This window comes from Vanacampus margaritifer, chromosome 17, assembly GCF_051991255.1.
Source record: "Vanacampus margaritifer isolate UIUO_Vmar chromosome 17, RoL_Vmar_1.0, whole genome shotgun sequence".
Taxonomy (NCBI): domain Eukaryota; kingdom Metazoa; phylum Chordata; class Actinopteri; order Syngnathiformes; family Syngnathidae; genus Vanacampus; species Vanacampus margaritifer.
The window spans coordinates 8,676,091-8,699,708 of NC_135448.1; the positions used below are offsets into that span (position 1 = coordinate 8,676,091).

The 23,618-nt window shown below is 36.4% G+C and overlaps 1 protein-coding gene across 3 annotated transcripts in view; it reads right to left on the reverse strand.

Moving 5' to 3' along the window:
* epha10 (EPH receptor A10) overlaps window positions 1-23,618 on the reverse strand; it is a 437,494-nt gene that overhangs the window by 59,055 nt on the left and 354,821 nt on the right. For all 3 annotated transcript variants that reach the window (XM_077548084.1, XM_077548081.1, XM_077548083.1), the window contains 2 exons: window positions 21,080-21,235; window positions 14,905-15,234 (listed from right to left, as the gene is read on the reverse strand). In XM_077548084.1, coding sequence (XP_077404210.1) covers window positions 14,905-15,234; window positions 21,080-21,235 — 486 coding nt within the window. The remainder of the gene's footprint in view (window positions 1-14,904; window positions 15,235-21,079; window positions 21,236-23,618) is intronic.

Consider the following 23,618-nt stretch of genomic DNA (forward strand, 5'->3'; position numbering starts at 1 on the left):
GCAACAGCGGCCACACAGTAGAAGTAGCAGATTTCTCAATTAACCTTTACCTATATATTCAGTGAATTGTGATTAATCCCATAACTTCAATAGTTAACTCACAATTAATCACAGATTTCATATCTGCTGTAAATGTTTTTCTCTCTCAAAATTTTCATACTCTTGTTAACATAAAAGTGGAAAAAAATGTTAAACAAATAAAAATATATCTGCATCTTTTAGTCATTGATACAGTAATTTCATAATAATTCATAAAATTGAATTAAAATTAAAAATATGTACTGTACTGTAAAAAAAAAAGAGTGTGATATTGATTTCCGTTGAGGTCATTTTTCTGCCACTAGATGGCATAATTGCATTTGTAAAACGTTGTTGACAATTCAGTGCTTTTTTTTCATATTAAGAGATATCTAATCTTTAAACATGAAGTAACTTGTGAAATTCTGAACATTTTTAAAATTGTAAAATACAACTTGACCCTTGTCTCCACAAATATATGCATTTTTATTACATTACTGCTACATTTTGACGTGGACTAGTCTTTTGCTTTTTGACTGGAATTCCCCCAGTACAGACTTTCCAAGTAAGGGTTGGTCATTAATCGCGCGTTAAAAAAAATAGTGGCGTTAAAGGAACTTTAAATTAATGCACTACTTTTGACACCCCTACTTTAAACATATATTTGCTTCTACATGCAAGTAACATCAGCATTAAAGTGAGTAGCATCCGGTTTCTGATCCTCAAATTGTAAGAAGTTCCCAAATTGTCCTTATATTTACAACCAATGTACATTATAAATGTAGGATGGAAGGGATCCTCCCCCAACTACATAAATGTTGAGTGATTTTTAGTGCTGTCAAAGTTAAAGCGTTAACTAATTAATCAATCACAAAAAATGATCGCATTAATCATTTATTAACGCAGATTAATCACACTAATAATTTTGACCGAAGATGATCATTTATCAGACAGCGGATGGTTACGTTAAAGGTAGCACAGGTTGTGTTTCAGAAATAAACACAACTACATACATTAGAGTAAAACATTCAATAAATCACATTTAGAATATTTGTTCATGTCAAACTATTGGGGTATGTTTTTTTTTCATTTTAAATTATGCAAGTAATTAACTGATGAGAAAAAGAGGAGGACACGTGTGTGCAGTGGATACATTTTTTTGAAGACGTCCTCATAACATTAAACATTAAATTAACACATAACAGGCGCTCTTTAAATTTGGCTGGCAAAATATTTTGATAAAAGTGCCTTTTTTCCCTCTAAAATATGATTAATCTGATTTAAAAAATTAATCGTTTGACAGTTCTAGTGATTTCACATTAACAATTTAACAATGTTGTATGTAAAGTTAAAAAAAAGCTTTGTTTTAGATTTAATTAAAATTATAAAGTGGTCTAGAAAGGCTCCTTTTATTTATTTATTTATTTTTTAAGTGGCCCATCTATGTTTAGTGAAATCCATACAATATATATATATATAAATTTAAAAAAAAATCTAATTATGTTATGTCAAAAGAGTTGTCTTTATTTTCATTAAAAACAAACTATTTTTAAAAGAATGCTTGACTCATTGAGCCATTTTTAGCAGCAAAAAGTAAATATTTTTTTTCCGAATGAATTTGGTAACTTCATTATTTTTTCATGTACAATTAATACCTTAAAATACTATTTTTTTCCACTTGCTATCGTCTGAAGATAACTGGTGCTGAGGAAGTCGGTAACGACCAATCACGGCTCAGTTTGATGACCAAACCCAGAATAAATCCTCAGCTCAGCTGATGTCATCTTCAATCGACAGACAGCAAGTGGGAAAAAAAACTGTTTTTAAAGTTATTAATTGTACAAGAAAAATATAAAAATTTCAAATTAATTCTGGACAAAAAAAAAAACTTTTTACTGCTGAAAATGGCTCAGTGAGTCAAGTATCCCTTGAAATGCCACACTTCCAATTAAGTGGCAAAACCGAATGCCCTTATGTTAAGATGGGTTGTCACTATTTGTTGAATGTAACTATTAAAGTATCATGTAATCTAGTTACTCTTAAAATCAAGTAATCAGTAAAGTAACTAAGTTACTTTTTTGTGGCAACACTGTATATATCATATTTTTATGTACAGTATCTTCTCATTTCGTACAGTATGTGCGTCTTCATTTTTTTAAAAGTGATTCTCAGTAGGCCAATTTGTTTCTCATCTGAGATAGCATCCATCTTGTCAGGAGGGTGTTTCATTGTTCCCCTTCCCACCACCTATGCTGCAATTGCAACTTTACATGCTACGATGCACCTACGCAATGAGCCACTGCATGCATATTGAAGAGACAAAATGGGAGCGGTAGTCTAGATAGAATGAGGTAATAAAGACGGGCCTATCTGTAAGGGATGTTTTATGTTCAGGGTTAACTGAAAAAGCAGGAAAGCCATTCCCACTGGGCGCAGCCCCACCGGCTTCTACCTTAGTTAAACGGATGGTGCAACAATTTATGTGAGTGACAGTGGAGAAGTGGGAACATTTAGTTTCTTAGATTTGGCACTCCCTGGAGCTTTTGGGTGGACCATATGCTGCAAGAATTTCTCAAAAGTCCAACATTCAAATTGAGTGTGCATTTGGGATGTGCAGTTTGTTTATTTTGCACTCAAGTTTGAAATTGACATCCCTGGCTAATTAGCCCTGACTTCATCTATGGTAAATGCTGATCAATAGGTTAAAAACTTGTGTATTTATCAACATTGAGGAATACTGTTTCAGACCACAAGGCTCAAAATAAGCAATTTTGTGAGACTATATTTTTGCATTTCATCAAAACACGTTGAATAGCAAAAACTGAGCATCAACGATCCCACTATACTTAGCTGAATTGGACGAACGTGCCGTAAACGCACCAATCACAGGTTGAGGCTCAAGTAGCTTTGCGCTACTTACGTTACACCAGCTAACTAGCAACGAGCTGCGGCTGGCTACTGCTTTCTAAACAGGTCGCAAAGTTGCTCCAAGTTCAGTCATCACTTTCGTAGCAGCGAATAAGATAGGAGATAAGACAAATATCGTTCTCATGAAGGGATGCTCAAGAAAGACAGAGAAGCCATGCTAATTGCTAAACTAACCCAAGATTGACATGGCTAGCGCGTGTAACACCGGAATTAAGTACTTGGTTGATTGAGTCCACTTTTCATAGGCGTATGGCCATTAAAGTATGGAGGACCAAAACTGCCAAAATGTAATAAATACATGAATAAATAAACAAATAAATAACTAAAAGTGAAAATAATAAAGGAAAAAATATATGTCATTCAAAAATTAAATACAAAAAACAAATACTAATGGAAATAAAAACAAAAAACACATAAATAAATAAATACATAATTAAATAAAACATAAGTAAATAAATAAATAAAAGTAAAAATAAATTCAAAAATAAAAACAGAATTAAATATCAATCAATCAATCAACAAGGTGTTTAACCCCGGAATTAAGAGCTTGGCTGGTTGAGTCCACTTTTCATAGCCGTATGGCCATTAAAGTACGGAGGACCAAAACTGCAAAAATTTAATTAATGAAGAAATAAATAAAAAAATAAAAGTGAAAACAACGGCCGTTTAAGCATCACTTACAGATGTGATTACAGATTATGCCTACCGCTATGGAGGACCAAAAATGACAAAATAAGTAAATAAATGAAAGTGAAAATAATAATGGATACAAAAATATAATTCAAAAATTAAATACAAACAAAAATATAGACAAAATCCCCCATAAATAAATAAAACATCAATAATCTCGTTTTTTGTGTTTGTATTTATTTTATATATATATATATATATATATATATATATATATATATATATATATATATATATATATATATATATATATATATATATATATACATACTGTATATGTTGTTGTTTTTATTTTCATTTATATTTTTTGTATTTAATTTTTGAATTATATTTTTATATCTATTTTTATTTTCATTTTTTATTTATCTATTTATCCATTTATTTTATTTTATTTTAATTTATTTTATTCATACATTTATTTATTTTAAATGTTGGCAGTTTTGGTCCTCCATATTAAAACGGAGAACATCAAACTTTGAACAATTTTGAAATAAGTATCAGTACTCTCGCTAAACAGAATCAGAACCGGACTAAACGAGTCACAGAATCTAATGTTATTTGTTTGTTTTTACAATACAGTCCTGAGTTTTGATTTTGACTTCTCAAGGTTGTACAGTCATTATTCTCAAAATTACAGTCAATTATATATTTTTAAAAATCAATTTAGCTTTTATTTTTAGACCAAAAAACTAAACAAAAACAAAAAACAGTTGCTGCTATACACCTATGTGAATTTAAGAAATCAAAGCTGTTGATTATGTAAAAAATAAATGTGTTATATTGTTATATTGGGATTAATAAGCAAAAACATTAAATAAAATAAAATTCAAAAATGGTTCCTTAAACAAAGTCATCAATTTGTAATACTGCTCCACATAGAAGAAGAAGAAAAAAAAGAATTGAAACGTTTTTAGTTTTTTTTATAATGAGTGTCCTGTTGAGTACTGTACTATCTGACGCAAATTGAGTGGTCAACTCAAATCAATGATGTTTTAACCTCAAACTTTAAACAATCCATTTTACAGTTATTCCATCTTTAGAGGTATAGAAAATGCCTGCAACACGGGATGATCGGATAGGGACATGCAATTTAATATTTATAAGCATATGAGCAGGTATTTTCACCATCATTTTCCGAACCAAAATACCCTTGTGCCTATCCCAGCTGTCTTTGGGCGGGGTCTAATTATTATACGTAAAAAAAAAAAAAAATCCAAATATTCACAGTTGCACAGCTATGAAAAACACCTTTATCAGAGATGAGCATCTTCATGCCTGGTATTGCTTCCAAAATGATGCCGTTGCCAATGATATCATTGCGAGTGTCCTGCTGCAGGGCATGCTGCTTTCAAGGCCTGCTTTGACACATCCTAACCAATCAACATTCAACTGTCTTCATGCTCAAATGCAAAGATATACTTTTTTTTTCTAGTCTCAAAATAATAATAAAAAAAAGTTCAGCAGCAGACAATTCGAGGGAGGGAGGGTAGGGAGGCGGAGGTGAGCTGATAGAAATCTTCAGTGGTTATTATTGTTCATACCAGTATAAGAAAAAGGCGGGGAGGGAGGATATTAAAGCACACACCCACATACGCACACACACTCACCTATTTTGGACAAGTCTATCTGAAAGAGCCACACCTGGACATTTTCCTCTAAACTATACGGTTACATATTGCTCCAATTTGACTCACCAAATAGTGCATGCGTGTGTCTCAGATTAGGTTTATGTGTGTAAGGGAAAGAAGAGGGTGTCTATTAGCGCGACAAGGAAAAAGAGTCTCAGTGACGGCCTAATTAAAAGTGTCAGTCAGTGGGCGGGTGGCCGGGAGCAGGACGAGAACAGCGCGCAAACAAGCTAGTAAGACAAAGAGCCAATTGCCAACTGATCATGAGGATGACAAAGATCTCTTTTAATTTGGAATGACAGCTTTTTAAATAAAAGCTTCATTTTGAGGGTATATTTGTTTCAGATAAGAGCGTAATCAGCACTGTCGTCATGGCAACTCGTGATGACATGTTTCCATGGTCAATTTTCATTTTTGGACCAGCCTAGTCACCTGGTTTGCATAGTTGGTGCTAATGTAAATGAGTTGTCTGCAGTGCTTTATTGTTAGATTAGACATAATATCGACTACCACTAAATCAGTGATATCAAACCTGCCATTCACGGCCAGCATGATGATGTTTTGCGGCCTCGTACTTGATATTTAAGTTTTTTTCCAAATCTGCCCATTTCAAGAAATAACAGGCCAATTCAGACGTCATTACTCAACTTGACATGTTGAGGAATATGCAAAGTATAAGGGAGGTTATTCACATTCTGAGGAACCATTATTGCCGTTAACGTTCTGAACTGTTAATAAAGATTGAGAAGATTAGATAAGTTGTACTTTAAAAAAAAAAAATATATATATATATATACATATATATATAATACAGGCAGGGAGTCCTCGAGTTACGACGCACTTGAACTGCGACGTTTCAACTTTACGACGGCCTCGCCTTGTCCGCCCATTTTGTCCCTCATCCGCCATTTTGTCCCCATTGTTTCTGCTTAGCTAGTGCATGTCTCTGGCTTTTTCACCTTCTTCTCGAAGATTCCCTGTACGTGAACACATTTTTATGGAATACAGTACTTGATGAAGCCAAACTATCTCCAGCAGCCCCCCTACACAAATTGAGTTTTTGAAACCCCTGAACTAAATGTTACTTTGATGGAGTAATGCCCATTGTGTTTGACCAACACATCATGGGCAGCGTCCAAGTACGATACATAAATAAGGTGCATAAAGAGACTGGCCAGCAGCTAAGTTCTAACTGTAATTAGATTCTATTTAAATTTATGTTTGGTTTGGATGCCTCTTTACTTTTAACAAAAACAAAAAAACTATATATATATATATATATATATATATATATATATATATATATATATATATATATATATAATAGTAGAATAGAATAGTATGCCCTTGCCTGTCTCTTAGCAATGTAGCTCCTCTCTGATCATTAGTCTCCCCGGCACCTTGTCAGACTTGCCCTTTCCCCATGTGTCTGTCAATCAGTTCCTTGCCTCTGACCAGTTTTAATGATCACTGACAATGCATATTGTGGTCCCAGTTTTCAATGAACCCATCTCATGCACTTGCGTTTCGACAATTTACAAATCTCATGTTAATTCTAGTCTACAATAAGTCACGTATTAGTTCCTTGTTTTAAGTATTGTATTTCGGTCTGGGATCATCATCCTCCTACTCCTAGATCGTATTGAAAAAATATAATTTTACTGATAAATCACACTAATTAACATTTGCTCCCCAAAACGTATACAAAGTTTTTTTTCATGCTAAAGCATACAGAAGGTTATGATGCAGCTTCTGACCTGAAGAGGTCACTAAAATAAATGGTAGTTATTACAAAAAATGGCCAGCAGGTGGCAGCAGAGTATAAGAGATCAGCCATGTTGCAACAAGCTCTTTTAGCCAGTGTTTTCATCAGGCTTGTGAATAATGATAAAACTCTAATGCTAATTGCTGCAAAACGGAAAGATAAAAAAATACTTTTTTTTTCCTGATGAAAGAAGAGATTCTAATCTTTCTTTTGGCAGGTTCCATGTTTTTATACCAATAGAACACAATATTCTGTGAGCCTGGCAAAATCCCAGTCAAAATCCCAGTCAAAATCCCAGTCAAAATCCCAGTCAAAATCCAGTAAAACAGTCGGGAGCGAAGGGGGTTGCTTCACTGAAAAGGGAGTGAATGAGTTAATGAGCTGGATATGATCATTAGAATTTCATATCGTGAAGGTGATGTCAAAGAATGGCAAAGTGATTTTGTGTACGTGCTCATGCTTGCCTGCCTGTGTGTGCGGGGAAAGTGTAGCTATTCGCCCGACGAGCTAATTAGTCTGTCACCAACCTCCCAGGTTGGATCATGAAGAATTTGGCTGCCAGTCTGTAAGACCTCGGCATCTCTATGCAGATTGCTCACTGTTTTACACAGCAGGACTCAACAGAGGCTATTTTAACAGAGGCACCTTACAAGGTACTATACAGAGAACATACGACCTGTGAAAAATTCTCAAGTTTTATGATTATTCTGCCCTTTGGGAGTTATTTTGTCGTGTGTTTTTACCCTTTATCCGTCGAGAGGAGCTCAGATTGCATTGAAGTCTGCCCTTCAACCCTGAATTATATATACAGTATTGTGTGGTCACCTTCCCCCAAGCTTTGTCTGGATATCAAAGTGGCAATCACACTTTCCACGACAACAGTACAAAAAAGAAAAAAAATCCATATCCAGAGCACACATGGCTAAAGATTCCGAGTGCCTCTTCATAGACTCCAATTATAGGCCAAGAGGTAAGCAATTAAAATTCCCATCACAGAGTGACAAAGCATCTTAAGTGGCTGTGTTATAGTCCTGAAAAGTAGCTTGATGACTCTATTCATTTAGTGCCTGCTGAAGCCTCACCTTCCCATCACTTCTAATTAAGGAGGCAAAAAAAGGATTCAAATGCCTCCATGCAGAGTGCTGAAGTCGGAGAGCGGAGAAAAAGGTAGAGAGGTGTGAAAGTGGATGGGGGGAAAAAAAAGCTATTGGGAACTTGATAAAGTAAAGCAAAGTTGTGTTTATTGACAGCAAAGTCACTGTCATTCAGACAAAAAAGCAATGTCAAAAAGTCCGACAGAATTGATCCCAGCCAGATTATTATTTGCAAACTTATAAATATTCATATAGGCATACACTCACAAATCAATTGGTGGTTGAAAAACAAAAACAAAAAAAACATTATGTTGAGTTAGAGTCACATTCAGCTCCTTCTCCTGGATTAAATTCAGACTGGCAGAACTGTTAACGAGTAGTTAGCGCATCTGCCCAGCAGTTAGGCTACCATTTATGGTGACAACAATAGTTACTGTTGCACAATAATTGGATGACATCCAATTAATGTATTACGGGTTACGAGTGAGAGTAATTTAACCTACAATATATTGACATGTTTGAAATAATTTTTATCTACCATCTTTAGATGAGACTTTTGCGCAGATGGCAGAGGTTCAATTCCAGGTCACTTCCCCAATGCTCACCGACAGCGGGTCCCACGGATAACACAGACATGGGTGGGTAGCCTCACGAAGGGCATTCAGCGTAAAAACATGCAGGGATGGGCAACTTAAATGCGGGAGGGGCCACAATTTTTCATAACTGCCAATTTTACATAACTGCCCACATAGAACCGTGCACTTTCTAACCTGATGTATGACAATTTTTTTTTTTTTTTTTTTTTTTAAATATGGACAAAATACGTGGTCCTAATATATTAAATTTTTCATAATACATGATTAAAGAACAAAGGGTTTCAACCAACCACACACTATTACTTTTTCCCAGAGCAAAGGTCTCGCTTGCATAAAAATGACTATTCAAGGACGGTATAAAACTGCTAAACAGTAAAATAACAAATTTTTCAAATTTCACAAAAAAAATCAACTCACTCAAAAAATTATTATTGAGGTACGATATTTGTCATGCATATCATTACAAAGCCGCGATATAATTCTTAGGCCTACTCGCGTAATTTAAGGCAGTATAAGACCCACTGTGTGCGCAACTAAGTCTACCATCTAGTGGTGAATGGTGATATTACAACCTAAAACGACAGTAGACCCCTGCATACTCCCCGTTTGGCACCTGTGGATTTGCTTATTTGCTATTTTTTGTCATTAATTTAAAAAAATATTTTGGGTATTTCCCGTTTGTTTGTTTTCTTCTGGCATTTTGTTACGATTTTCCATTTTTTTCTTTCTTCTTCTTCTTTTTTTTTTTTATTGTTTAAAAAAAAAAAAGTTATTGACTGCATGATGTAAATGTATGTGTGATAAAATAATTATCAGTAAACACATTCAGCTCTTGTCTGTGCGCTTCTTTAGACAAGAGTTAAACTCATTTTGAAGTGATTTTCTTTGTCTTGGTAATGCATCCATTTTTAAAACTTAGGATTTTTTTTTTAATCAGTTTATTTTAATATGTTTTTTGCTCATTTTTCTGGTGGTTTATGGTTCATGATTTTGAAGCCTATGAACAATGTTAACTACACTAACTATCTTTACAACTTGACCCTGCTCGATCTTATACTCTGCTGCCACCTGCTGGCCGTTTGTGTATTAACTGTAATTGCTTTTAGTTTTTTCTTCAGTTCAGAGGCTGAAACAAAGCCTCCTGTATGCTCTAGCATTAAAAAAACAAAAAAACAAAAAACGTATACATATGTTTTGGGGAGCAAATGAGTTAAGTAGAGATTCAAACATTTCTACAGAGGGAGCTGTTCTAATTTTTTGGGTGATGGCACTCGAGAACACGAATAGATAATTCTAGAACAAACCTGCTGACTTCTTTTTGTTTGTTTTTTGTTTTCAGAATCACCAAAAGAGCAGAATTTTGTAAGGATTGGAAGTAGAGCTACCGATACCTTTCCATGCTAACCCCTCCACATTGACTCACACTCAACGAGTTCCCTGTTGTATTTCCTGTCCTCAAGCACCACAATGACACATAGTTCAGACAAAGGTTGCTATTGTCCGCACTGCATCTACGGGCGTCTGCGCTAACACCTTATCCCTCAGCCCCTTTTTACCTCTGCACCCAGAAGGCATTCTATATTCAAGCGCTCCCTCTTCCCCTTCGCCTTTATTCGTCCGTCTCGCAGGCCCGTGTAACTCCGCGGGGACCAGCCATCTAAGCAGAGCCAGTAATCCTCTCAAGATATTGAAATGCCAATCCTTCCTCCTCCCTGACCCACCCCATCACTACAGCCATCCTGCATTCCTCTCTACTTCTCTGCCTCAGCTAAAGGGCTTTGGAAGTACCACCAGGGGCCGAGACATTCAACCCGCGTGTGTTTCCCATCACACACACACAAAAGATGGACAAGCCATGGGAAGATGCCATAGCGTCCTATCGTTCTTGCACATACAGAGATCGTGCACGAGCCAATGCACAGAGTTCAAGGCTTTTTCGAGATGGGTGCAGCAAATACATGAAAAATGCTGTCACGCACAAATGGCCCGGCGCATGCACTGCAGATGCACGGCTACACACAAAATCCACAGCTAGATAAGGAGCCGTGGGTAATTCCAATCCCCCATTTATCCACCCCATGCACCATCTACTCACGCAACCCCTGCTACGTTTTTATCCCCAACCTACAATTTATCCTTCCATCCAAACATGCAAAACTCCCCTCAAGACTCCAATGGCTTGGAAGGGGGGGAAGGGGGTGATAAAAAAAAAATCCATCTGTTTGGGAGCATTCTACTGTTCCTTAACAAATCTGACAACAGATTAGGTCAATTTATATATTGTTGCTGCCGGGCGGAATCATCGTGTCATGAAAAACAATTCAGGAGGAAAAATAATCCATCTTGATCTTGCTTGGATTATACCATATATTGCTATCTATAAATAATAAAATACAATTAAAAATGCTAACTTACTAAGCTTTCATTTATTAGATTGTTAAAGACAAAATAACTGTTACATCATTTAGCCAAACTCTGGTTGAAACATCTGAGAGCCATGAGTGATGAAAAAAATATATATAAGGCATTAGGTAGAAAACAATTGCAATTCCAACCATTACAGCTATTGATTTTGAATAAAATAAGACTACTCAAATATATCTCGCCGAAATATTTTCCTTTTTTTTTTTTTTTTAAACACACATACTTATGATGGCATATTCGAGCCATGTACAAATATTTAATTTAGAGGGTGAGGGCAATATCTGAGAAAAAAACTCCAATTTGCCACTTTATTAAGTGGCAAATTTGAGATTTTATAATGATAATGAATCCTCAGATTAGACTATAGCTACGCTATGTGTATTTATCATAAGTTTCTGATTTTTTTTTCTCGCAAATTTGCCACTTTATAAAACCGCAAATTTACCGCTTTATAAAAACGCAAATTTACGATTTTTTTCCCTCACATTTGCTACTCTATAAAATCGCAAATTTGCAAGTATTTTTCTCAGAATATTGCCCCCACCCACTAAAAAAAATATGTATACGTGGCCCTAATACGCTGTCATACATACTTTAAATCTTGAGGCAACATAACGCTGCGAGGCTCCCACAAGTCAAGAAAAGATGAAGTAATACTACGACACTTCTCGGACAGTTGACATGCCCAAAAAAATGTATAGATTTGCTTCTCAAGTGTTCATAATTTGTAAAAATAACAGACCATGTGGTGACTGACCATTAATATGAAAAAATATTTAGACATATGAAGTTTCCGTCAGATGGCGACAATGTGGTTTTAATGGTTAATTCGCATTGAATACACTCAGCAGATGTAGGTGTATGTGATCATTTTATTTCATTTTTGCACCAATGTGTGTCCAGGCATCTACCCAACTCAGTCAGAGGCCTTAAATTATTTGGTGCCCGGCAACCAGATATGAACTATGCACTCCAGGGTAATAAGCTTATCATGCCCAGACAAACAGACAAGGCACATGCGGTGAAGATAACGAGAGAGATGCAAAAGATTGGGGGAAGAAAATATTGAATTGGACGGTAATGACATGTCATGTTGAATGCACAAACAAAAATGAGTTTTTCCAATAATGGGATTAAATGAGGGTTAGGGTTATGCAGTCAAGGTTAGTGTGTTTAAATGCTATAATACTAAATAATATTGACACACTTAAAAAAAAAACTTTTAGTGTATTTGTTGTTTTCGCTAAGTCAGACTACGGCAGGAAGTCAGATAGTCGTGGTACTGTTTGCATAAAATCAATATGTCATCTGTTTTTATTGCTGTTTGTAATCTATGTAAACATTACATGACTCACTGAATAAATACAAAGTAGATCATGAACCATGCCGTTTAGTAACATTTGAAATGCATATACTGTACTCCAACATGAATAAGATGAGAAGGCTGAGTGTCCCGTCTGTATCTTCTGTTTGTACTAATCATTTCATCCAATATGTACATTTATGTCAAATAAAGCCACAAGAGTAAAGGCATTCAGAGAGTAGCATCACAAACACTGTTGACTGCCATAAACCGCACACATGCAGACATAACATTAATCAGTCCAACTGCAAATGTCAGTCTAAATCTTCCCTGACGCTGGAAGTCTTATGAAACCCTTTCAAACCCGCTCCGCTAACCCCTTGTCCAATCCCCCATAATACGGATAGCAGGACAATACACACCCAAATAGCCCAGAGTATCTGAAAATCACCATCATGGCAAGTAGCGGCAAGACCAACAGACAGGAGCGAGAATATAAAATTTGAATGTATGCCAAAATATCTTTTTTTTTTTTTTTTTTTACAATCAGCTCTGCCATTGTACAATTTGAAAATAGAATTTTTGAAAAGGTTCGTATTTTGGTTAAAAATAAATAAATACATAAATAATAAAAATCCGTAGAAATACCATAGTTTATGATGGAGTTTTTCCTTTTTCCAAGTAAGGCATGTTAAGAAAAGAAACATGTTGTTGCCATACTTTATATGTATAGCTGCAAAAGTCAAATAAATTAAAGAATTAATAATTCACTTTACCTTTGTAATAGTAGCTACGATGGCAACAATTTGAGGCTGGATTGGATGAATTCAATTTCAGTATTTCCTATCCTATGTGAAAAAAATATTCCTGTCAAAATTCCAATATATATAAGGGTTGAGTAGCATCTGGGAGGGATCGGGTTCAACCTTAGAGGTCCCCTGATAGTAGAGAAGGAGTATATGTATTCAAAAAATAACTAAATAAAATAAATCTCAAGGCATCAGATCCTGTTTTAAACCAGCTGTCACTGATGTAGTATAGACTCATGCAGTCTAAAGACTGTTAAACTTGTTGGAAGAGAATGACAGCACCAAAGAGACATAAACATTCTTTACATAGTGTTCATAGGAATGCTGAAGTAACATCTTCAACAGATCATACACTAAGAAATGGGAGTCAACGCCAAGGAGGAGCCCATTGAATTTGTACATGAATATATTATGATCATCTCATCAGGCCACAGTTGCTAATGCTATAGCTTAATGGTTGTGAAGAGGTAGTATAAAAACAGCGGATCGAGAAATGAAAGTGGAATGAAGCTTTTCAAGGTTGTGGCAGAAGATGAAAGCTGTACATTTGATACATTTCCACTTTAATTGCTGATTTTGTTGTTGTTAGCAGCAGCAGCTCTGAGCATGAAATACTGGGCCTCTTTCAGAGTTGCAGACAAAGACACAAATGCTTATTCATCTGGTATCATCGGGATACTGTTTCTGACTACAACTTTCTGAAGCCAGATCAGGGATAACTAAATGATTAAAGGGGATAATTTCCTTGTGTGATCACACCACAAAGCTTGACATGACATTTGTCATTTGACATATGGAGTAAAATGTGAGCAGGTTTAGTCAACAGAACATCACACTGGCTGCTTTCATCTTATTACCCAATTTGAATAAAAATGTCACCTTTCGGTATGAAGCCCGTTTCCCTCTGGTAAATTCAAATTAAAGCACTAAGTAAACAAAAACAACTCATTTCTCATTGCTTCTCTATCATCTGCTTCCTCGCGTTGCATCTCTCAGTGTCACTATTCTCGATTTTCTAATGAGATTGCCAATCTTCGAAATATTTCGATTTTGTTTGAGTGAACGATTTGCATTTAAATCAGCATTTTCAAAAACTGAAAGGAGACCAGGGCCCAGTTGTTCAATTCTCGGTTATTTTAACCACTGTTTAACCCCTAACCGGCAGTTAAATTCTTAACCTGCCGTTAACTAACCGTCCGTTAAATATGCGTTGTTCAAAACACGGTTAGTCACGCTGTTTGCTAACGGCACCGTCAAAGTTAACCGTGCCGTTTACATCACTGGTTAGCACCGATATATCCCACAATTCCTCTTTTTGTTTACATCCGGGTCAACGAAAGAAATGGTTACTATATAAATGACCCCTGAGAGCAAAAAAATAAGCAGGAACTTTTTCTGCTGATGCAGAAAACGTTATTCAATCAATGGTTGAAGCAACTTTTAATGAAATAATATTTATTTTTTTATTCATTAGAAAAAAAATTCTACTGTGTGTATTTTGAGTGAATGTTTTGTGTATTATTTTTGTATTTTTGCCAATATTTTTGTAGCATATAATATTGGATCTCTCTCTCTCTCTCTCTATATATATATATATATAGGACTCAAACTATAATCTAAAATGTTTATTTTTAATAACAGTGACTCACCAGGCAAGCTTGTTGACACATTGACCTGTGTGTAGAACCTCTTATTGGGTAGAAGCTCCGACACGCCATTCAAAGCCTCCACAGTGAAGGTGTAGTTAGTGTTGGGAAGGAGATTGACCACAGTCACTGTTCTCTCCGTCAGACCGACTTGCTGGGGCACAAAACCAATGCTGGCCCCGCAGGGCTCGCACTGCCTGCCAGCGCAGCGCCGGCAACCCACGCTGTAGGTCAAATCGACCCTGCCACCTGTGTCGGACGGCGCATCCCATTCCAAGATGAGAGTGGACTGCTTGACGGTGTAGACCAAGTCTCTGGGAGGTGAGGGGGGCCCTAAAAGACAAATAAATGCATTTTAGTTTACTTCATATTATCAGTTCATTTTTCAAAGAATTGCTTGTGTTTGCTTAAAAATTACGACTCATGTTTCAAGGATCACTTGCAGACACTAAAATGTCTTTCAACAGTTTTCACCCTCTCTGTCTCGTATTTAACTGTGATACTGCCATTAATCCACACCAGAGATTTGAATAAATCCGGTGCTGCTTCAAATTTTTGTCTCCACTCATGCTATACTGGACGTTTTATTTTACCACCACAGACTCCTTTTCAAGCAGTAATCCAGCTCAGGTTCTTCAGGACCATTTATCTCCATACAAAATGACTGCATTCTTTAAAATGTATCTCAAATACCTAAAATTCTGACTTTAAAGTGAGAATTCTGACTTTAAAGTCCGAATTCTGACTTAAATCTCAGAATTCTGACTTCTCACTTTAAAGAGAGAATTCTCACTTTTTTCTCAGAAATGTGACTTTAAAGTCAGAATTGTGACTTTATTATCATGAAAATAAATTCTGACAGTAAAGTCAAAATTCTCATTTTAAAGTCAGAAGTCTGAGATTAACGTCAGAATTCTGACTTTTATTCTCACTTTAAAGTGAGAATTCTGAGAATCAAGTCTGAATTCTCACTAATAATAATAGTTCGCAAAACAATTTAATGTAATAGGATGGTGTTAATTCTGACAGACAAAAGCCTCTCACTAAATTTGAATAAGCTTTAATAAACCCCTGGATAATAATGTGCCGCTGCCTCTAAATTAATACATCCCTCCCTCATTGTCTTCTCTCAGATCAATACAATTTTGGGTTTCATTTTAATCCTTGGTGTGCTCTCCTCCAGAGCATACAAAGTCATTAAGACTTCAACTTCTACCTGCAGAGCTTTTGCATGTCATTTTAAACCCCAGAGTGCTTACAAATACAATACGGAGGAGGTCAGCTGACTGAATTTAATCCTCGTCGTGCCTTGACTGACCCGCACATGTCTTTTTGAGAGCTCAAGAGAGCCGAGGTCCATTAAAGCCCATGCATTTTATATGTCAATGTGTGTGTGCCCGACATGATGAATAAGTAAAGGTGTGCTGCCATGTGCGTGAGCAAACCGCAGCTGTCCCCCAACTCCATTGGACCCGCATTGAGAACAAAATTACATAAGATCAGAAGAACATTTAGTGTGAATCCGCATGCATTTGATGTCGACCCAGCTGGGACTTTATTCACGTCTGCTCGGCCTTGCTAGGAGAATTCGTTTCTGCTCTTCACTTCAAAACCGAGTGCTTCATATTAAAAAACATAACCCGCTCCCCGTCCCACTCCCTGACTCATATCTCTTGCTCTTGTTGTACACTCCCCATCCGAGACAAACTTTCTTTTAATGCGAATTTACATAAATCCTATCAGCCTGCAAAAAAATTGCCTGCTGCAAAATGTAAAGCAAATTCAAAAGTAATGCACTTTTTTGCACCTATCATTGAAATCTACAGACATTTTGCATTGATGGATTACTCCAAGCTATTAGTCAAAATAGTTTGTTTTTTGTCATTCTTGCTGGAAAGAAAAGTACCTCGGATGACATTGGAACTCTTCACTTGAAAATGTAAAGTCACTTGTCAAAAAACGTGGAAACCAATAACATTAAATAACACCATATTTAAATAAAAAACAACCCTAAAAATGTTTATCCTGTGCAATATTCTTGATGTAATAAAAACTAAACTAAAATGAAAAAAAAAAACAAAAACTAACAAACCCGCTCTGAAAGCTAGTTTGTACTACACAATAATTACATGATTAAAAAAAACCTAATCTTTCACACAAGAAAAACTAAAATGAATACTAAAACTAATAAAAAATAAACTAAAATGAAAAAAAAACCTAACAAACCCGCTCTGAAAGCTAGCTTGTACTACACAATAATAAGTTGATAAAAAAAAATTGCATACAAGAAGTACATTTTTTTAAAACTAAAACTAATAAAAACTAAACTTAAATAAAAAATAAATAAAACTAACAAAACCACCCTGAAAGCTAATTAAAACTAAGAACATTTTAAAAACAAAACTCAGAATGAAATTAAACTAACCATAATGAAAATTCAACTAACTAACTAACTAATGAAACTATTCATCTAACTATCTATACAGTTTTTCCTCACTCATGTTATTATTGATTAAATTCCATATGCATGAAAACACTGCTCCTTCTCTTACTCCCTTTCTCTATCCTTGTGGAGGATTAGCCAAATCCGGGGATGATCATAATTACTGAATCAATTGTGTAATTAATGTGGCCATTAGGCTGCTATAAATGTTATCGCACGCGGATCGGAGAGCTCAGCAATCAATATTGTAATTAAACCACACCATAAAAGCCAGTATGACCACACACTCATGAATCTGCGTGCGTGCACACACAAGTGAATGTGAATGTATGCATAGAAAGCACAGACCTAGTGACCCCGTGGTTTTAGTGCCCTGAGTACTCCCACAATATACAGCCCATTATTTTTCCATCTAATTACTAAGCTGTTTTCTATGCAGGAATCAATATGGCTTCCCTGTATGGTCTTTGTCCTATTGGCCCTGTAATGCATCTTTATTGGAGAGTTGTGGTATTTGGCATGCAAGGAGAGATGTGTGTGTGTGCGTGTGTGTGTTGGGGGGGGGGGGTGTGTAAAGGATGAGGGATGAAATGATAATGTGCAGACAGTGGGGATGAGATTGTAGCGTGCGGCGTGTGCTTGTTGCTCCAGGACAGAGGGAAGAAATTTCAGTTTGACAGAAGGATGAAGAATAGCGTGGCAATATGTGCCCGTATGAAATGGATGAGCCGACGGAGAAAAGAGGAAATGAGAAGCGACAAAGAAGAGCGGTGAGTGCTGGTGATGAGTTAAAGGGGACCTATTATGCTCATTTCAAGCACTCGCTCGCTCCGTTTTTGTATTCAGAGATTACAATTATTCAGAGTTCAAAGCTGCAAGGAGAAGACCTCTGCCAAAATCACACAGTAAATTTTATAGAGTACATTTGACTCTAAAAAGAGTCAATTTGGTCCCACTCTAAACAGAGTCCAATTTACACTTTGAAGAGAGCAAAATACTACGAGAGACTACCTATTAAAGTTTTTCCACTCTAAGTAATTCTAAGTAAATTTTAGAAGGAAATTTTTTGAGTACATTTTACTAGTTTATTTTAAAAAAAAATACAGAAAGGTTGAGGAACGAACTCTACCACCTGAGCTACGCCACTTCTACTGTTTGCTCACATCCAAAAGGAAACAAAATTGAATTTACAGAATTTAGCAAGAATCATGGAAGTTAACCACATAACGTGATGTGGCAGGCCGGATTTGGCACCCGGGCCTTGAGTTTGACTCCTGTAATGTAGCGCATCAGTGATTTTCTTTTCAGATCTTCAAAGAGTTCTTTGCCTTGAGGTGCCATGTTGAACTTTCAGTGACCAGTATGAGAGAGTGTGAGAGCTGTAAGACCAAATTTAACACACCTGCTCCCTATTCACACTTGAGAACTTGTGGCACTAATGAGTCACATGACACTGGGGATGAAAAACTGTGCTCAATTGCAACATTTTCACTTTGGGGTGTACTCACTTTTGTTGCCAGGGATTTAACTAATGGCTGTATTTTGAGTTATTTTGAGGGAACAATACATTTAAACTTTTATATAAGCTGTATATTGACTACTTTTCATTATGTCAAAGTGATATTTTTTCAGTGTTGTTCCATGAAAAGATATAATTAAATATCTGCAAAAATGTGAGTGGTGTACTCATTTTTGTGAGATACTGTATATACTGTATATTGTTGATTTTTCTATAAAAACCATCGTAAGGAAAACATTTTTTGCTTTTTATTAATATTAATATCAAATATAAATCACTGAGTGAGCTGAAATTGCATCCAATTGTCCAAAACATGTTGAAGTTCAAAATGGCACCATCCAAAATTTCAAAATTATTATTGTCATTATTATATATGGGAAACAAAATTTTATGGTACACATGAGTAAAAATGGCCAAATTTTGGCCTATTGACTCCCATTATAAATCAGAAATTTTCACGTTTTTTTTTATGCACTGTACACCTGATGTGTTATAGTGCATTTCCCTTCGATTACCCAATTTATCCCTTCACTGGGGCATCAACTGAATGCTGACTTATGTGCTTCCTATGTCCCCATTCTTATACCAAAACAAGAAAGCACGGTTGGGATTGAGAGCTCAGGCCTGTGAGCGTGTGTGGACGCAGTAACAGTGACGTGCACACGTGTATGAGTGTGTGATGAGTGTATGTGTGCCTGTGCGTGAATATTCCAATTTGAATGTGTTTTTATATATATATGCAGATGATAGTTACTTGTGCTCTTAGGACATTGCTTTTATTATCCATAGAGGGTATCAAAAACAAATAAATACATAAAAAATATATGTATGGATAGGTCTGATGCCACTGAACAATTTCAGTGGTTGCAAGTACATAAAAATTCAGAAATGACTTAGATATCGCACTTCCAATAGTGAACCAAATTTTGGCTCATTTTACTTATGTGTCGCAAATTAAAAAAAAAAATAAATACGTTACAAGGTTAAAAAAACATCAAATTGTAAAGCATGCTGAATTCTGTTGTACATCGTGGTGCCTTAAAACTCACTGACAGCACTGAAGCAGAAAAATACTCAAAGTAATTTCTTTTACTTGGCTTGAGCTCATTATTTGAAGATGTGCAATGAGGGGAAAACATAATAGCCTCCTTTTAAGAAGTCAGACTGCATTGAGGTGGTCCATTGAATGACTCTTTTGCATAATGGTAATATCAGCAAATGCATGCCAAATAGTTGAAAATGTGTTAGGTGTGGAGAGGATGTAATGGTTTAAGATAAAGAAAATGGCTTATGGGTTGATTTTACACGTAATGTGAACCTAATGTTAAAAGATGCAGAACGAGGAAGGAATATCGGTGGGAGTCGAGAATAAAATGTTAAATAAAGACAAAAGAGGTGGATAGAGACAGAATATGCGTTTAGGAGGCTTTTCAGGGCGAAGGCACAAGGTAAAATGCGTTACAGTTAGTGGATAGTAGACCTCAATTTTTTGTTCTCTCCAGGGGAGCATCAACTACTAAATCGTATCAAATGAGGACTGGATTTAGCTGTTATCTCCACATTCTTGATATCATTGTGCAGCTAAATCTGCACAAAATGAAACCAGCCCGAAAAAGTCATTTTAATAAAGAAATAAGATATATGCTCGGGTCACCGACTGCAAAACATCTCCCATTAGTTTCATGAAAAAAAAGCACAAGATGCATACTGTATACTGTCTTTATCTTAGGGGCGTGCTTGGCAATTTTTCAATGAAATTCAATAGCGGAGGAGGTACAAAAGGTGAAGGTTGAAGAGGAGTGAGAAAGATGAGATGGGAAATGAAGGGATGAGGAGGTAGAGAATGGAGGATGAGGATGGATGTTCAAGAAGGGTAGCAGGGGAGGAGGTTGCAGGTCATATGGGGGGCGACAGATAAGAGGCTATAGAGTGAAGGACAAGTGGAATACACGGGCAAAGTGATTCCTTAACAAGCAAAAGGAGGTGTGACATACTGTCGACCACCCAGAATGACCACCAAGAAAAATAAAAATAACAACAACCAAAGAAAAAACCATAAGGAAGTGAGGAGAGTTAAACTGTGCCCCTTCAAAGTGAGGGGGCTCAGTATGAACCTGGAAAAAAACAGCATATACAACATTACAAAAGAACGCTAAGACGTGCAAGAAACCTCCAAAATAAGAATTAAGACGTAAACAAATGTAAGATATTTTTACGTGTGCATGGCGAGGAGGGGGAGTCCAGCGGAGTTCGGAAGTGGTCCTCTTCGCACACGCACACCACTGAGCCATCATCCTCGGAAACACTGTTTGCAGGACAGGGGAAGCACTCCTGCTGCCTGGAAGACATCTTGTATGATCCAGGGGGACATGCTGCAAGATACACACACAAACACACAAAACATCAGATAGGCACATTTAATTCATTTTGCAGCTTTTGCTTGAGATAAACTCAGTCTTTTAAAGGTACTATATCACAGTATTATAAGCCCTTCCTAACTATAGGCATATAATGGTTAAATCTTACCTTTGACCCCATGGCAATGTAATTTTTAATGAAATATTAGGTATTTTGCTGGCTATTTTTCTTTCCAGTTGCCGCGCCCCTCTCGTCTTAAGCACCGCCCACAAAACTTTGGAGCACCGCGTTTGAGGAAATTGGATGGATGTTCAATTCTTCAATAAACATTTTAAACAAAATCTCAAAGGCTCTTTTACTGCAAGAAATCGGAGTGGAGGAGGGGGGGGGGGGAGAAAAAAATCCCTGAGTGGGATGCAAACCCATGGGAATTTAAGACGGCCAATTGTCATTGCACTTTGGCATTGCAAATGTGAAGGATAATTGATTGCTTTGAATTCATTTGGACAGAACGTTTACAGATAAAGGCTACTTTTATCACTGTCCTGCGAGCATGGAGGACTCAGAGAAAGTGGGCGTGTGTTTAGTGGGTCCGCACCTAATGACATCATAGAGTGAGAACCCCTTAGTTTTCTCAGGTTGGGAGGGGCTGGTGCTTGAAGAGCAGAATGACCTAGAATTACTCAGAGAGGCGAATGGAGGAAAACACCACTTGGGTGATGTTTTTGGTGAGAAATTAGCATTTCAACATGGCTACAAGCTCAAAAAAGTTGTTTTTTCACATTAAGGTCCCTTTAAGAGACTTTGTATCTACTTGACAATTGAATATATTGATAACATCACATAGAAGCTAGTGTCGTAGTCAAGACCACACCAACCAAGACCAAGTTATTGAGACTAGAAAGTATCAAGACCAAGACAAGACCAAGACTTTTGGAGGTCAAAACCGAGTAAAGCCCAACACTGTATATATGAGAAAAATAAATAAGTCACAAAAAAACAGCATCAAATGACGAAATGACCAAATTTGTTTTTTTGCATTGCATTTGCAAAATAATAATAATAAAAAAAAATAACTGCTATTGTTTTTATAATAAAAAACCTCCCTAATCTCAAATCTAAGCAAATGTGTTGTTTAACCAAATTACCCTGACAAGCTATGATAAACGTCATTTAACAAAGACTATTTTAAAGAAAATGTCAGGAATAAGGCTTAAGCTGGGGGTGCACTCACACTAGGGACATTTCTTCCGTACCATACTGAAGCCTGACACAAACACAAAACATATATATTAATAAATATCATAAGCAGGTAATAAAATAAATAATAATACATTTATAACACAGGATAAATTATTAAATATAAGTAGGTAAAAGAAGTAAGGAAAACAAATGTCAATAAATTAATAACTCATATTTCCTTTTTTCTATCTGTTAAACTCGGGGCACTAAGTAGCAGACCGCCAGTCCTCCTGTTTTGCCTCTTGTTGGCGATGATTGTTTTTTGGGTTTATTGAATGAGTTGTGACTGTGAAGACAAATTTCTTGTGAGTTTTTAAATACGTTTCTGATTTTGATACATTGCTTCGGTTATGTTTTCATTTCCGTTTGTTTAGGCTACAAAACAACTAAAACACATTTAGAAACAGGTACTGATTAAAATAAAGATTAAAGTGGTGTCTAACTTGATTTCAGACTCCATAGGTAGTTCTCGAAAGTGGGAAAATAAGAACAAATAAAGAAATGAAAGCGGACGTGAGTGAATCTGCAGATGGGAAAATAAGACCTTGCCTAAATCCATTTGACAGAACCAATTTCCCCATCACGCGTGATCAGCGGTCGTCACAAACAGCATCAAAGAACACAACAACTCAAAATAAATAAATAAATAAAACAACACCGGGCGGATCGTGCCAGCCTACAATTTTCAAAAGTCCATTTTTGGGTGTTGTTTTCATCCGTCCAACTCTATTCGCGAGACGTTTGAAGTATCTGCAACCGTTCTCGAGTGCGACTGCTGCACTTGAGAGAGCAACTAAAAAAAAAAAGGTGTGAATACGGTTGAGGGTGATAAGCACTTATAACCTTACACGTGAGTCCACTACACGCCATGCATCCCCGGCTTAATGAAGCTCAACGCACGCGTGACGACGGCTCGCATGAACACATGCAGAATAAAAAAAAAAGTGTCTATTTCGCACTGGTGCTATGCGGTTTCATTTTACACTCGCCGTGCCTTTGGAGCAGGTGATAATGGGTGTTAAATCAGGATGCCAGTTCCTGCTCAATACTCTGATCTCCCCTTCTGAGACTATATTATAAACAATGGGTATGCATTAGCGGCTTCTTCGCTACTCTCTCGTCACGTTCCACCGTCTCCCATCAAAAACACATTAC